Source organism: Alosa pseudoharengus, unplaced genomic scaffold (genome assembly GCF_046254945.1).
Source record: "Alosa pseudoharengus isolate Yale_2024_CS ecotype anadromous, Long Island Sound unplaced genomic scaffold, YU_APseudo_1.1 YU_APseudo_1.1_scf_10, whole genome shotgun sequence".
NCBI classification, from domain to species: Eukaryota; Metazoa; Chordata; class Actinopteri; order Clupeiformes; family Clupeidae; genus Alosa; species Alosa pseudoharengus.
The window spans coordinates 11,776,215-11,790,791 of NW_027468565.1; the positions used below are offsets into that span (position 1 = coordinate 11,776,215).

The 14,577-nt window shown below is 44.9% G+C and overlaps 1 protein-coding gene across 3 annotated transcripts; it reads left to right on the forward strand.

Moving 5' to 3' along the window:
* Nucleotides 1–394: 394 nt before the first annotated feature.
* spire2 (spire-type actin nucleation factor 2) lies at nt 395–14,043 on the forward strand. Of its 3 annotated transcripts, none has more exons than XM_076263412.1 (15): nt 395–1,040; nt 3,468–3,511; nt 3,860–4,243; nt 4,791–4,871; nt 5,657–5,821; nt 6,032–6,118; nt 7,154–7,274; nt 8,062–8,228; nt 8,550–8,772; nt 10,654–10,781; nt 11,009–11,146; nt 11,268–11,335; nt 11,428–11,455; nt 11,977–12,074; nt 12,636–14,043. In XM_076263412.1, the coding sequence occupies exons 1-15, from the start codon at nt 731–733 to the stop codon at nt 12,931–12,933; spliced, it is 2,340 nt and encodes a 779-aa protein (XP_076119527.1). In that variant the 5' UTR covers nt 395–730; the 3' UTR covers nt 12,934–14,043. The 3 variants fall into 3 exon arrangements, with proteins under 3 accessions (XP_076119527.1, XP_076119536.1, XP_076119546.1); XM_076263421.1 differs by lacking the exon at nt 12,636–14,043 and adding an exon at nt 11,590–11,631 and having other exon boundaries at nt 11,977–12,066; XM_076263431.1 differs by lacking the exon at nt 12,636–14,043 and adding an exon at nt 11,593–11,631 and having other exon boundaries at nt 11,977–12,066.
* The last annotated feature ends 534 nt before the right edge of the window (nt 14,044–14,577 follow it).

A 14,577-nucleotide genomic window follows, 5' to 3' on the forward strand; every position in this document is an offset into this window, starting at 1 on the left:
TTTGATGACACCAGGATACTTCTTCTTTTGAGATAAATATATTTCATACATGAATATAATGCAACATATTAGGCCTGAAGAAATTGATTTAAAGAGCATTTATTTGTAGCTTATATCGAGAGAGGGCTGACATATATTATAAAGGCAATCATAATCATTTTACCAACAGTGGCGTAGAATCATGTATTTCTTCAGTGTAAAACACCAGCATAAAGTTATTACCACTACAGGATAGGGTTGGAGCTCTGAGCGAGATGGTTTGATTGATCTGGGGGTTCAGTATAGCCTATTTGTGGGCCGGGCACTTGCGCGAGACATGGGAGGAGCAGAAGGAAGACGCTCTGCGGAGAACGCAGGGTGTCAGCACATAACAAGCATACGTAATCTAGGAGAACCCCCCTTCCGGCAACGACCACTTTTCCCTATCCCTGCATTTTATGGAAGTACCAGATTTTCAAACAACTTTGTCCTTCCCCCCTTGTGTGGTCACCAGTTAGTCGCGGATGTGCCACCGTAAAAGGGGAGGGGGGATAGATTTTCCCCAATAGCCGCGTCTGTTTTGCTCGGCGCTGAGTGACATTCCTGTGGATCAAAGATCGCTTTCATTTGCTGGTATGGAAACTCGCGGCTGCGGCAGTTGAACGCCTATTTAATTAAGAAGCGAAAGCGAGGGAAATAAGGAGCTGATCATGGCCAACGCATAAAGAATGGACTTGCTTGTGCCGCAGTCATGGCCAGATCCGCCAACAGATGCACTCAGGAAGGCGATTCCAGAGTGTCAGTCCCGTCGGAACGGGCAGAGGCCCGGGACTTCGTCGAACCTCGGGAACTGTCTCTTGAAGAAGTGCTGAAATCCTACGAGCAGCCCATAAATGAAGAGCAAGCTTGGGCGGTGTGCTATCAGTGCTGCAGTTGGCTTAGGGTGCCGCGCCTGAACCGCGCAGAAGACAGAACAGTTTACCAGGTGAAAGATCCATCTTCAATATTCCTTCACAGAGACGGGACTGTTTCTCTGCATCCGGAGCTCTGGAACAGTAACGGTAATAACCTTGTGTGGTTTCCAACTTCCTGATATTGCTATTAGGCGACTCAACGGTGAAAGGGCTGTATCCGCATCGTTAGCTCACTCATTGCCCACTAACTTGTCTGGTGTTTGGGGATTTTTTTGTCATCAGATCGTCACTGTGGGCTAGATAGCTCTCACTGCGGCTGGGTATCAAAACATCAGCCAAAATAAATAATTGGTCAAAATAACTCACCTGCTAGCCAGCCACCCGTTGAAGAATAGACTTCTCTTGGATTGTGCCGGTTTAATATGCATTATTTATCGGATACAGTAGGCCTAGGCTACAGTCTCTCTTTGGCTTACATATGACATAGGCCTACTTTAGCTTATTTATTTTAGATATTTACATTATATGCTATAGGCCCTGTAGTTGTAGGTTGCAAACCCTGGCATTTTATGGCTCAGAGACTATAGGCCTGCATGCCTAGGGGTTGCACACCTGACGAAAGCTATGTAAAGAGGGGTTGTTAGGTCTAATAATTAACAAATAGTGCGTGTTTACTTTTGGTGTGGTTTCAAAATAAGTCTCGGTTTGTTGATCTATTTTTGTAATCGATTATAAAGAAGCCTAGGCATTTCAGCAGTTCAAAAGTGGCGAAAGTGTTCAATCTCAATAGTCAACACATTATGGGAATAACTGTAGGCTACTGCAAAGCAACAGAGTAGCCTAGCCTTATCTAAAGATTCCAGAAACGTTTCTATATTTTTAATGATCAACTTCTTATTGCCCTGAGCATGAACATAATCAAAGTACTTTTTACTAATGCTTTAGGTCTCTGTAGTGTAGACTTACAACCTGTGTTCATTGGCAACATAATACAACTTCTGACCACAACACATAATAATTGACACAAATCTCTAGTCTGTAGTTGGACATCTACCATGTCACATAATAGAAACATAATAGAAGTACATATTTCCATGTTCAGTTCAGCTGGCATGAATGGTTCTATAGAGTTTTGATGACATAGCCTTGCAAGAATTGTGCTTGGAATGTGGGCATTTGTAGGCAAATGGTGTGTTGACAGTTCAAGGTCAGGATTGCTTTTAACGCTTTGAGGCTATTGTTTTGGTTGAGGTCAAGATCTTGACTGATCTATATTTAGCAACAGACTCAGGGAGGTCATAAGTAATACCGCTGCACATCAGGGACTTTTTCAAGGTGAGTGGGCTTATTGCTGGGAAGGAAATAATCCAACTTTTCTCATGTTGTTTCCTGTTCTTCTCCTATTTCCCCCTCCCCCTTTCTCTCTCTCTCTCACCCACTCTATCTTCCTCCTCTTTTCTCTATATGTGTCTGTGTATATGGGATCATCTTCTCTTGAAATCTCATTCAAAATTTCCATGGCAACAGATAGTCTTTCTTGGGAAAGCAGAGAAATGGAGGTTGCATGAATAATATTACTAACAGTCTCAGGGGTTGGCATAAAAAATAAAAATGGACTATTTGGCGAGAGATTACATTTGTAATGTCTGACCCATAGTTAACACATGCTTTCTCTCTCTCTCCTTCTCTGTCTACCATTCACATTTCTTTCCCTTTCTCTCCCTTTTGTGCATTCTCTCAGTCTCTGTTTCAGTGTAGAAACTCTCACTCTCTTTAGTCCTTCGTGTTAAGTATTAGTTGGATTCTACTGACCAGTTTCTATTGTATTATTCAACTCTTACCCTCCAAAATAGCACCTGCCCAAACTGGTTTAGGCCAATAGAGCTCCAATTCTATGTGTATTTGTTTGTGTGTGTGTGCACGCACGTATGCAGGGTGTAAATGTGTGTATGAAATGAAGGCTATTGACTGGAAATGTCTTCACATCCATCTGCTATCGGCAGTCCTATCCCAGCCCCCCTTTTTTGTTTTTGCCAGGGCCTTGCCCTGCTTTCCGGGCTCCTCTGTGGACGGAGAGGACAGTGCTGACCTCCAGGTTGTTGTATCACATCTCAGGTTTTGGCTGCCCTGCTGATTGTGATGTTTCGGCCCCCCTGGGTGTCCTAAGTGATATCTGAGTCAGGCATTCTGTGCTCTACGCGTGGAAAAGCAAACTGCCAGAGAGCAAGGACCGCAGCTCAGGCTACAGCTTAATAACATCAACATGAAGCAGCTCCACTAATGCCACAGAGAAAGGAGGAGAAAATGCACGCAGAGAGCATTAATCAGAATGTCCCCTTTTTACAGAGTTTTCACTTTCCCCGCATTCATGTTTCATTCATGTGTCACTTGCTCTTAATTATAAGAGGGAACTGCATATAGCATACCAATGTCTGAAAGCTCAGTTCATGTGTTGGTGTAAGGCGACTGAGCCCCTTTCTTTTCAAAGAAAAGAACAGGAGAACTGTGGGAACGAGGCACGGTGGTGTGAGACGGCTCTCAAATCTGTCATCTCTTTCTTTCCTCCCTTCTCAGATGACACAGAGGCACTGTCCTACCCGCCTGTTGCTGAGAGCCAGGTGAGCGCCCGCTGCTCTCGGTTCACAAGTCCGACCTGTGGACAGGCCTTATCTAAATAAACATCCTCCTGTAGAACTTTGCTCTGATGTGATTCATGATTACAGTTGGCATTATTTTTGGCAGATGCTCTTATTCAAAGTGTCTTACAAGTGAGACATAATACAAGCAAGATACAGGCAAAAAAATTCAAAGTAAAGTGTCATGAAAAACATGCTTCAGTTCTACCTAACATACATGGTTTTACATATTTTATTGTGTCATAAATAATTACTGAAGGTCTAGTTAGGACATTTTTCTTCCTTGTGTCTTTTCTTACCCACTCTTCCCTCTGACACCCTCGCTTTCAGTTGGTTCAGTCCCTGGGAGTGGCCATCTACAAGGCCCTGGACTGGGGATTGGACGAGAGTGAGGAGCGGGAGCTGAGCCCCCAGCTGGAGCAGCTCATTGACCGCATGGTCGGGGGGGTCGAATCCACCGAAGGTGGGAGTGAACCTGGGGGCAATGGTGCAACCGACGAAGGCTACAGTGGTCAGGAGGAAGAAGAGGAGGAGGAGGAAGGCGAGGTGGCGACTCGTGCAGTGCGCACCTTTCGTCAGGTGATGGCTCTGTGTGGAACCAGGCTAGCGAGCCCAACCCTCGCCCCGGAGCACTACCAGTCGGTGTGCAGGGCCCTGTTTCTGGAGACCTTAGAGCTGCAGACCTTCCTGAGTAAGATCAGAGATGCCAAAGAGGTACGCTCCAAAGATGGGAGAAAGGTAGATGGGGTGGGGGGGGGGTGAAAATTATAAGAGAAGACTGAAGAAAATGAAAGGTTCTGTTCACACAAAAACTTAAATCTGGCACAATGTGTTAAAATATATAATAATATAGTACTAGATTACAATTGAAAACAATGCTTCAATACCATTGAGAAAAGAAGAGGTCTTTGTTAATAGTGAGAAACAAGTAAGCATTTGTTTGATGTGGAAAGGAGATCCAAGAATAGACTGATTTTCAAGTCAGACTGTGTTGGAAATACACATGTTGCAGCCCCCGCCATCCTTTTATCACCAGCAGTTATAGGTGACCCCAACACTCCCTCAAGGGTCCTCAGAGTCCCTCTCTTCCCATGATTCCATGATTTCAGAGAGCCCTTGCTTTAAGTGTTGCTGATCACCACGCTGAATTATTCATGGCCTCCTTCGCCGCAGTCATAATGGCGGTGAGTCAGTGTCTGCCCGAAAGAGTACTGCTCTATTGTACTGCTATTGATCCGGGTGGTCTGTCCTGGTCCCGTAGATGCTGAAGAAGATCCGCACAGAGGACAGCCAGGAGGACCGGAGCGCAGCAGAACTGGACGCCCTCAAACACACAGACTGGGTGAGAGACGCTGCTGGGTGGACTCTTCAGGGAGGGAGGCTGTGGCACAGACTAAACTTGGACCATGGTCCTGATCTTTCCTTCTGTGGTTCACCTTCACTTAGTGCACTATGTTGGATGAGTTTGGTTACTCAGAGTGACCGAAAGTGGCCGAAAGATCAGTGAGATGGTCCTGGTCTGTAACATACGGTGAGCCTAATTTCTCCTCTTGAGAACTGTGTGGAACAGGCTTGGCATGGAGAGACTTTATCTCAATTCAAGTCCCTTTGGATTGCTGTCGGTGTCCATAATATAAATGCCAGCTGGCTCATTTCTTTAACGGCCGCAAATACTGTACCCTCTCTGTCTGTTGTTTATATTGAAGTCTCACTCTCCCATAACAACAGGATATGAATTGATCAAATCCAATTCAAAATGCCATCTGTTTAGGTAAAGCGGTAATGAAAAGAGGATTATGAAATGCCAGTGCTGTAATTTCAACCCTTATATCATAGCATGTTGATTTGACAAGGATGATACTCAGAGTGAAATGAGATAGTCAGATGGCTCATATATAAGAAACTGATGAAGCTCCTGTGAGGACCATGATGATTATGATGACGACAGGCATATGACTGGTGACGTGTGTGTGTGTGTGTGTTTGTGTGTGTGTGTACTTGTATGTATGTGTGTTACTGTGTCTGTGTATATGTGTCTGTGTGTGTGTGTGTGTGTGTGTGTGTGTGTGTGTGTGTGTGTGTGTGTGTGTGTGTGTGTGTGTGTGTGTGTGTGTGTGTGTGTGGCAGGCTCGTCTGTGGGTGCAGCTGATGAAGGAGCTGAGGCAGGGGGTGAAGCTGAAGAAGGTGGAGGAGCAGCCCTTCAACCCGCTGCCCACCGAGTTCAGCCTCACGCCCTTCGAGATGCTCATGCAGGACATCCGCTTGCGCAAGTACAAGCTGCGCAAAGTCATGGTGAGCCCAAACAAGCAGAGCCGTCTCTCTTTAACAGTCTCAGAGTCCACAGTGGCGGTGAGTGGGCATGGCGTTTCTGTTCCGCTAGACGTAATTGCTGGATGCTATTCTCTTGTGTCTTCCCTGTCCATTACTCTCCCTTCCTTTTCTCTCTCTCTCTTCCTCCCTCTCTCTCTTTCCCTCTGTGGCTCTTTTGTTCCTGTTTCTCAGGTGGATGGTGATATTCCCACGAGGGTGAAGAGAAACGCACATGAACTCATCCTGGAATTTATCCGCTCCAGACCACCTCTAAAACCTGTGAGCTACCTCAGGATTTTTCCTATGATTACATGACTGTTAAGAACTTAACCAAAATACATATGTTGTAATGGTCTATTTACCTACATGTAGGCCTATCCATCAAATGAACCACACAAACAAATCACCCTGAACACTGGTTTACATATAGACCCTTTCCTCGAGGGTTTCCTGTTAAAACGCTCTAAACAAATAGAGATACTTTGAAATGAAAATGAATTGGACTTTAGGGTGATGTCCTGCAAAATGTCAATTTTAAAAAGTTTTATTTTGTTTGTCCCCTAGTTATCATTAGCTCAATGTTGTTTTCTGTGCCACCAGAAATGCCTTAGGAACGCATATGTTTGTTCATGCAGTTGAAAGCGTCTATATAAACTATAGGAGCTATAATGTTTGACTATGACAGTAGCTGTGCATTGGTGATCGGCTCCACTCCCAGGAAAAGCATATTGATATGATTTGAAATACAGTACACCTTCATCATGACATGCCACTTTATTATTTAGCAATAAGCCCCGAGAGGCCGTAGGTTACATTGATTCAGCGTTGTTAGAAACCCCCTTAGCTGTTGTAGAATCAGTGTAACCTATGGACTCGAGTGGCTTATTGCTTTTCTAAAACTGTTACTATAATACCTGGCAAAGTTTCATAAAGTAAAGGCACAGCAACTAGAAATATAACGAGTTATTCCTAGATAATCATTCTTCCGCCAAGAAATATATTTCCTCTATCTGAATGGTTGCCAAGCAACGTTGAGATGCAGCTACTTTAAGTTTTGTATCAAGTTATGGTAGTGCAGTAATATAGAACGAAATGCGGTCAAGGTGTATGTTTATGCTGCATTTTACAACGGCATCAAACGTGATTCAGCCAATCACAATCAAGGACCAGAACTATCAGTTTTAGAATAAAAAGTCTAAAACATGCATTTTAATGAGTCTTAATATAAAGCATTTTGAATCTGTTCTATGTATCTCCCAGTGATGAGCTGGACTGATGAGCTGTGTGTATCTGTGTTCTCATCTTGTCTGACAGGTGTCAGAGCGCAGCTTGCCCCCACCACCACAGCGGCCGCAGTCCCTCCATGATCGCGTCCTGGAGGGGATCCGACAGGAACGCAAGCTCAGGCCTGTGGATCCTCCCAACTCTAAGAGACGTGAGTCAGTCCGAGCCTAACACCTTTAGCCAGCCCAATCAGTTAGTCATTACTCCTGCTCAGTGCTCTGCAGTGGGTTATAGTTTACTGTGAAACTGATAAAAGGTGATGTGTCAGTGTAGTAACAGGAAGTAAACGATAATGTGTATGACAGTCAGTGTATGAAAATGACTGAAGTGGAGTGTGATAATACCTTGTGGGATGTGGTAAATGGTATCATCATTCTTTGAAGTAACACAATGTAGGAATTTATTTAATTGCTTTCCTTTACTTTTGCCCATTTCTTTGATCAATTTTAAGTACTGGGTACCCAGTTAGTGCTGATGGGTAATCCCAATTTGTCTAAAACCAACGGAAAAGGTCATTAAGACATTAGGACATTACATAGTGCAATACAAGGGGTTCCGGAAGAGCATTTGCAATATCAGAGGCTCCATTCTCTTTATTTTTTCTCTTTATATTGTGGACAAAGCAAGACTGCAAGCTTTAGCCATTTTTTTAGAAGTAAAATAACTACATTATGTTGCTTTAAAGTAAAAAATGGCACTGATAATCACAATGGTGAGGATGATTATCGTTACTATGATACCATGATGAGGAATGATACTAGGATGTTGATGATGATGGTAATTGTGGTCATGATTGTGATTATGGTGATTATGGTGATGATGATGATGGTAATCATGGTCATGATGGTGATTATGGTAATGATGATATTGTTGATGATGATGATGAGGATGATGATGATGATGATGATGATGATGGTCCAACCCCTCTTGTCTTGTAGCCTTCGGCTCTCTGCCTTGCCTGGCACACACCTGCTTGTGTGACATGAAGTCCACTTCCTGTATAGACCTGTCTGTCACAGAGCTTGGGACACGCCCCCCCTCCCGCCCCAGAGTCCTGCTCAAAGCACCGACTCTGCAGGAGATGGAAGAGATGAACATCTTTGAGGTAACAGGAAACTCAATACTGTGATCTTGCCTCACAGACAGAAAAAAGGGGTTGCATTTCCCGAGTCATATTTCCACAGGCACAAATTCCAGTAATGATTTTAACCACTCGACAGACTGATATTGTTCATCAGATAATACTGCCTCAGACGCTCAGCCCTTATCACTGATAAATGTGCACCTTGCCAAGTTATGGTTGGTGATGTCTCGCAATGGTATGCTGTTTGTAGTGCTGTTGGTAGCAGTAGTGCTTTACCTGTAGACTGCTATCCTATCGATGTATTCCCTGTTCAGTGTGTTGTTGTGCTGGTGTCTCTTGCAGGAGGAAGACTCTCCGGGCAGTGGGGAGATGCGCCGGGCTGAGAGCTCCCCCACACCCCTGAAGCGGGACCGCTCCTTCTCGGAGCACGACCTGGCCGAGCTGCGGGGGGAGATCCTGCCCTCACTGTCCGAGTCGGGGCACCTGGGTGGCCCTGTGGTGCTGAGGGGAGAGAGGCCTCGCGCCAACACGCTGGGAGGGGCCTGGCCGCTGCCCACGTACAGAGGTCAGTCAGTGCTAGAGCCACGGCCATAAAAGCATGATTTATGGAAGTTGTAGTATGTAGAAGTAGAGCAAATGTAACCAACATTTTTTTTCCATTAACTTAAAGGAATTATCCGGAGTAAAATGCACTTTAGATCAATTTACGGATGATTGGGAGTACATACGTTGAGTTGACATCCAAATCATGTCATTCGGATGTGTTTTGAGAAAGTTCGATGTTACCGTTTTTAGTCAAAACTCGTTAGCGTGGAAGTGAGAAGGGCATATTATTTCGCCGCTACAAAACGCTATTTTTATACCTCTTCTACAGTTCCAAACAACATTACACTTACGTGGTAGTGAGTAGAGGGTCCCTAAAGCCAAACCGAAGTATCCCGAGGTCTTTATGTGGTCGGATAGAGAGTCCAGAATGAATTTCATCAAGCCAGTACCTTTCCGGAAATGTTGCCATCTTTGCTGCCATCTTTCCTGCCATCTTTAGGGGAAAGTCCGTAGGAGTCGATTGCCAAGTGTGCTCTGGAAATTCACAATTTCGTCGCAGTTTAAAAAAAAAAAAGAAAAACATAGTCCAGTCCATACAACTTCATTTCAATTTCAAAAGAAATACTGGACTATGTTTTTTTTTTTTTTAAACGGCAACGAAATTGTGAATTTCCAGAGCACACTTGGCAATCGACTCCTACGGACTTTCCCCTAAAGATTGCAGCAAAGATGGCAACATTTCCGGAAAGGTACTGGCTTGATGAAATTCATTCTGGACTCTCTATCCGACCACATAAAGACCTCGGGTTACTTTGGTTTGGCTTTTGGGACCCTCTACTCACTACCACGTAAGTGCAATGTTGTTTGGAACTGTAGAAGAGGTATAAAAATAGCGTTTTGTAGCGGCGAAATAATATGCCCTTCTCACTTCCACGCTAATGAGCTTTGACTAAAAACGGTAACATCGAACTTTCTCAAAACACATCCGAATGACATGATTTGGATGTCAACTCAACGTATGTACTCCCAATCATCCGTAAATCGATCTAAAGTGCATTTTACTCCGGATAATTCCTTTAATTTTGCTTTCTTTTTTAGATAATATCCAAAAGATATTCATTTTTATCTGCATTAAAGGACAACTTCTGTCTAAGAACCATCTAGAATCTATTTTCGGAGTTGTCCTTTAAGCATTAAGAAAACCTACAGTATAACATGTCATCAGAAGGTTTCAAACTGAGTGCTCTGATGCCTTTTACACTAGACTTCTAATCTAAGTAATGAATGTAATGTAATGCAATGAATGATTAATGTTTTTTAGTAATTACATCAACTGGCAAAATAACCTATAATGGTATATTTAGAAGTGATCAAAGGTGCCTTCATGTGTCTGAAGGTCAAAGACATTTTACTTAACAGTTTCTTCAGGGTATTAAAGGGACTGAGTCTGTTGCCGTCTCTTGACTCTAAACCAGGTGGTGTTGATTACATTGTCCTTATGTATGACAAGAGCCCATGTAAAATCTGTGTAGTCTCTGGGACATGAAAACAAATATTGTGACAGCATGTTTCATTACGTCCCCATACTGCCCACTAGGGGGAGCCAGAGCCTTGTCCTCTCTCAAGGGTAGCAAGGCCTTGAAGAGGGAAAAATATCATCTAACCCATGATTCCGATGTTCTGTTGGGCCCACAATGAGTTTTTTTGTGTTTGACCCAAATGATTATGATTTGATGAAAGGGACATTAAATGTTCTCAGGGCCCTTATGGTATTCAACTGATAAACGCCACTCGGAGGCTACTGTATACTGTGCACACCTAGAATACTACAAGCTGAATTATTGTTTGTTTTTCTTTCTTTTCTTTCTTTCTTTCTGTCTTTCTCTTTCTCTCCCTGTAGCCTCTTTTCCTGTTGCTGGCTGGATGCCGTCCTCTCCGGCTCGCTGCTCCCTGAGTTCAGTGGAGGAGGCGTCAGAAGGGGTGGGGAGTGTCTCTCCCTCTCGAGGGGCCAGCAAACGCCAGTGGATGGTGAGTGGGAAAGGCTCGTTACTGCAGCGCCGCGCCGCTCCTGACGCGGCCTCTCAGCCACTCAGCCGTGCACTCCTCCCTGCCTCGCAGCGCCACTCCGCTAACACGCAGCGGGACACGCCTGCTGTGTCAGAGCACTAGTTTCAAATCCCCCTCTCTCTTTCTATCTCTCCCTTTTTCTCACTCTCGCTTTCTCTCACCTTTTCTCTCTGTCCTCTTCAAAAAAGGAGGAATTCAGTCACCCTGTGGAGAGCCTCGCATTAACAGTGGATGAGGTCATTAACGTGCGCCGAGTGCTGGTGAAGGCCGAGATGGAGAAGTTTCTGCAGAACAAAGAGCTCTACAACAATTTGAGGAAGGGCAAGGTGCACAACAAGTCACTCAATAAAACAATGGCACCAGTTTGTTTTTGACCTCTGATTCACACAGTCGGTGTGTGTGTGTGTGTGTATGTGTGTTTGTTTATGTGTGTTTCTACCTGCCCAGGTATGCTGTTGCTGCCGGGTGAAGTTTCCACTCTTCTCTTGGCCATCCACTTGTCTTCTGTGTAAAAGGTGAGGGGCATTGTGACTGTTTGTGTATGGTGGCTGTTAACGGAAGTTGTATATACAGTGCAAACTAATGCCTTTTCCTCTTTGTTTCGCAGGTCTGTCTGCAGTTCTTGCAGTGCAAAGGTATCTATGTTCCCTCAACACATCACATGGCACTCGTATTGATGTATATGCACCATGTGCTGGTGTGTCTCATGGTCTCTATTAAGTGGAGCATTAACGATTGATAGATTCTATTGTATTTCTTGGAATGGCAGCAGCTGATTGAAATGGAGAAAATAACGTAACGTATTAAATTGGTCAGTATCATCTGTTATCCATTGACTTCAATAGATTACCTATCATTACCTGTCCTATATCTGGTGGGTACCTTACAATGATATCTTTCTTTGTGCTGTGTCGTCTGGAGCTATGGTTTGTGGGGTTACATGTGTCTGTTCTTGTCCCTCCAAGTGTGTATGTGTGTGTTTCTCATGGGGTCATGTGGTGCTTTGTTATTACATTATTATCCTCTGCTGGTCTGTCTTCCGTATCACTGCACTGGACTGCCACTACTGTAGGTCACGCTACGCTACTTGACCCCCCCCCCCCCACACCTCCCCAAACCTCGTTGTTCACTTCTTTTGCTTGCCCCGACCCCGCAGATGAAGATCCCTTCCAAGAAGATGGCGCACATTCCTGTTTACACCGTCGGCTTCCACAGCAGCCCTAGGAGCCAGCATCGCAAGAGCGAGGTCTACAAGTGAGTCTGCCCGTGATCTTCAAGACACGCCCGATTCCATTTCAATTCCACAATTGTCATTTGATTCTTTCTGGTATTATCAGTTCTACTGTAGGTAGACAGTTGGTCTGTCACTGCATTCTGCCTGCCTCTGCCACCAACGGTTGGCTTTAACCAGCCCTTCTCAGCAGCGCTCAGTAGCGTCAGCCTAATAAGAGTCCATCACCTAGATCCTTAAATACTCTTGCATAATGACCCCTCCTCTTATCTGGTGACGGCACTAAGTAGCCATTACATAATCCCTGCACTTGCTCGCTCTAATACGGCCGGTCTCCTTTGCATTGTACTGGAATCCCCAAATGTAGATGCTGCACAGTGGTTCACCCATGACACATAGTAGACTCTATCAACAAATGTTACACTGTTAATAACACTCTAAATAACAGATAATACACACACTCAAATCTCACATATCTTAGTCACATGCACCATCTCATTTTCTCTCTATCTATCTCTCATACACACACTCACAAACATACACACACACACACACACTGACTCTCTCTGTCTTCCCCATCATAGATCTCTGCGCTCTCTCTCTCGTCGGTCGGTGGAGGAGGAGTTCCCACATCTATACGCTCACGGCTGCAGCTTGCGGGACGTGTGCGCCGAGTGCACCAAGTTCGTGGCCGACGTCATCTCCTCCAGTCGCCGCAGCTTGGACATCCTCAACAACACCCCCAAGAGGGAGAAGGCGCCCCCCACTGTGTCCTCAGCCCCTACCTCCACCTCAGTTAACCAGCACCCTCAGACTCAGCACCTGGCCCAGCCCACGCCACACCCACAAACACCATCCACGCCCAGGAAGAAGATCAAGTGAACCCCCCACCCCACCAACACCCCATAGACATACATTGACCGCCTGTTTGACTGACTAATGAAAGACCCCCAGCTTTAATAATAATTTAAAAAAAAACATTAACACCTTCCATGGCAGACCTTAGATGGACTGACTGACTGACTCTGATTGAGTGCTGTTCTGACAATCGAATGAACTATCGCACTTGACTATTAACGCTTCTGCTTTGAATGGCAGTCTGTTTGAATGATTGATTAAATCATCGAAACTGATCAAAGAGTTTTAACACATAGATCTGCTGATTAACTGGAACTTGTACGCAATCCCAGTTGCCCCATTAGTGCACTGCTCAGTATGCCCCCCAACTCCACACATGCTGCCCTCTTTGCCTCAGCCCTGCCCCCCCCCTTCCCTCCGTGCCCCCAGCATATGCGCTTGTCTGATGTTGCTGCACCCCATTCAGGCTGTGTTCCAGAGCTGGACGTATAGGGCAGACCAGCGAACGCCATCTCTGCCTTAGCTCTTCTTTCCCTTCACACTGGCCCTTCACCTCTCTGCACATGTTTGGATAAAGAGTAACCGAAGAGTAGGATAACAAAATTGAAGAGGAGCAGGGTTATCCTAAATGAAAACTCCTAGTTGCCTTGCATTTTTTATGTTTGAATGTATTAATTTAGCTATTGATAAGCAAACCTGGCACCTCTCCAATACACAGCCCCTTAGCACTAAAAAGGCAATGTTGGCCTAGACTGTTGTGTGACAGACGTGGTGATCCCCAGGAGGAAAAAGAATGGACTTTGGACATGACTGCCAGATCAACGAGCTACTCCGAGCACTTCTGAACTATTTTTAAAACTGATGAAAAAAGAACTTCACCCATGATGGTGAGCGCTAGTGTGCTTTGCCACCACTGTGCGACTGTCTGAATGTAGATAGAGACAGTAACATACTTGACATTTTGGCAGAGAGTTTCTGAGCAAAAAGTCTGTCGCCTCAGCACCTTACTGAACCCAAGCTCTCGAGTTCCTCTGCAGAAAGAGGCTGGATGTCCTCCTTGCCCTGCCCGCCGTTACCCTCACCAACTCTCCACATGGTCTTGTGTGATCTGCTTGTATTTTGTAAACACCTCAACTGCAATAAATCAAACTGAAAAAGTGTACCCTTTTGTGGGGTGACTGTTTAATCGCTGGGGACTTGATGTAAATAATTGGTTTGAGGTGGAGTACAAGGCACTCTAGCTGGCTTTTTTCGAGACAGGAGATGTGTTTGTGTGAGTGTGTGTGTTTGTGTGTGTGTGTGTGTATGGAGGGTGGGGGTTGCTGACAAAAACACTTTGTGTTAAATGCTGACAGAGGGGCTTGCTGTTCTGTGCAGCACCCTGCAAAAAAATGGTCCTCTGGAGAAAGATCAGTGTCTGTCCACTCCTAACCTTTTTTGTTTTTGCCAAAACCTCAGATGAATCACAGACACATTTGCATTTGTTAGAACACTAACTTAACAAAAAGTAAGAGCAACTTCCAATTGTTTTTTAGAGCAGACATTCCTGTTATGACTCTGACGAGCCACTTCCTAATCAGCTGTAGAAGAAATCTGACAGTAGCACAGTAACTCACCGAAGCAAACTCCAGCGGCAAACACTGTATGCAACGCTCCGCCTCTGGGCAT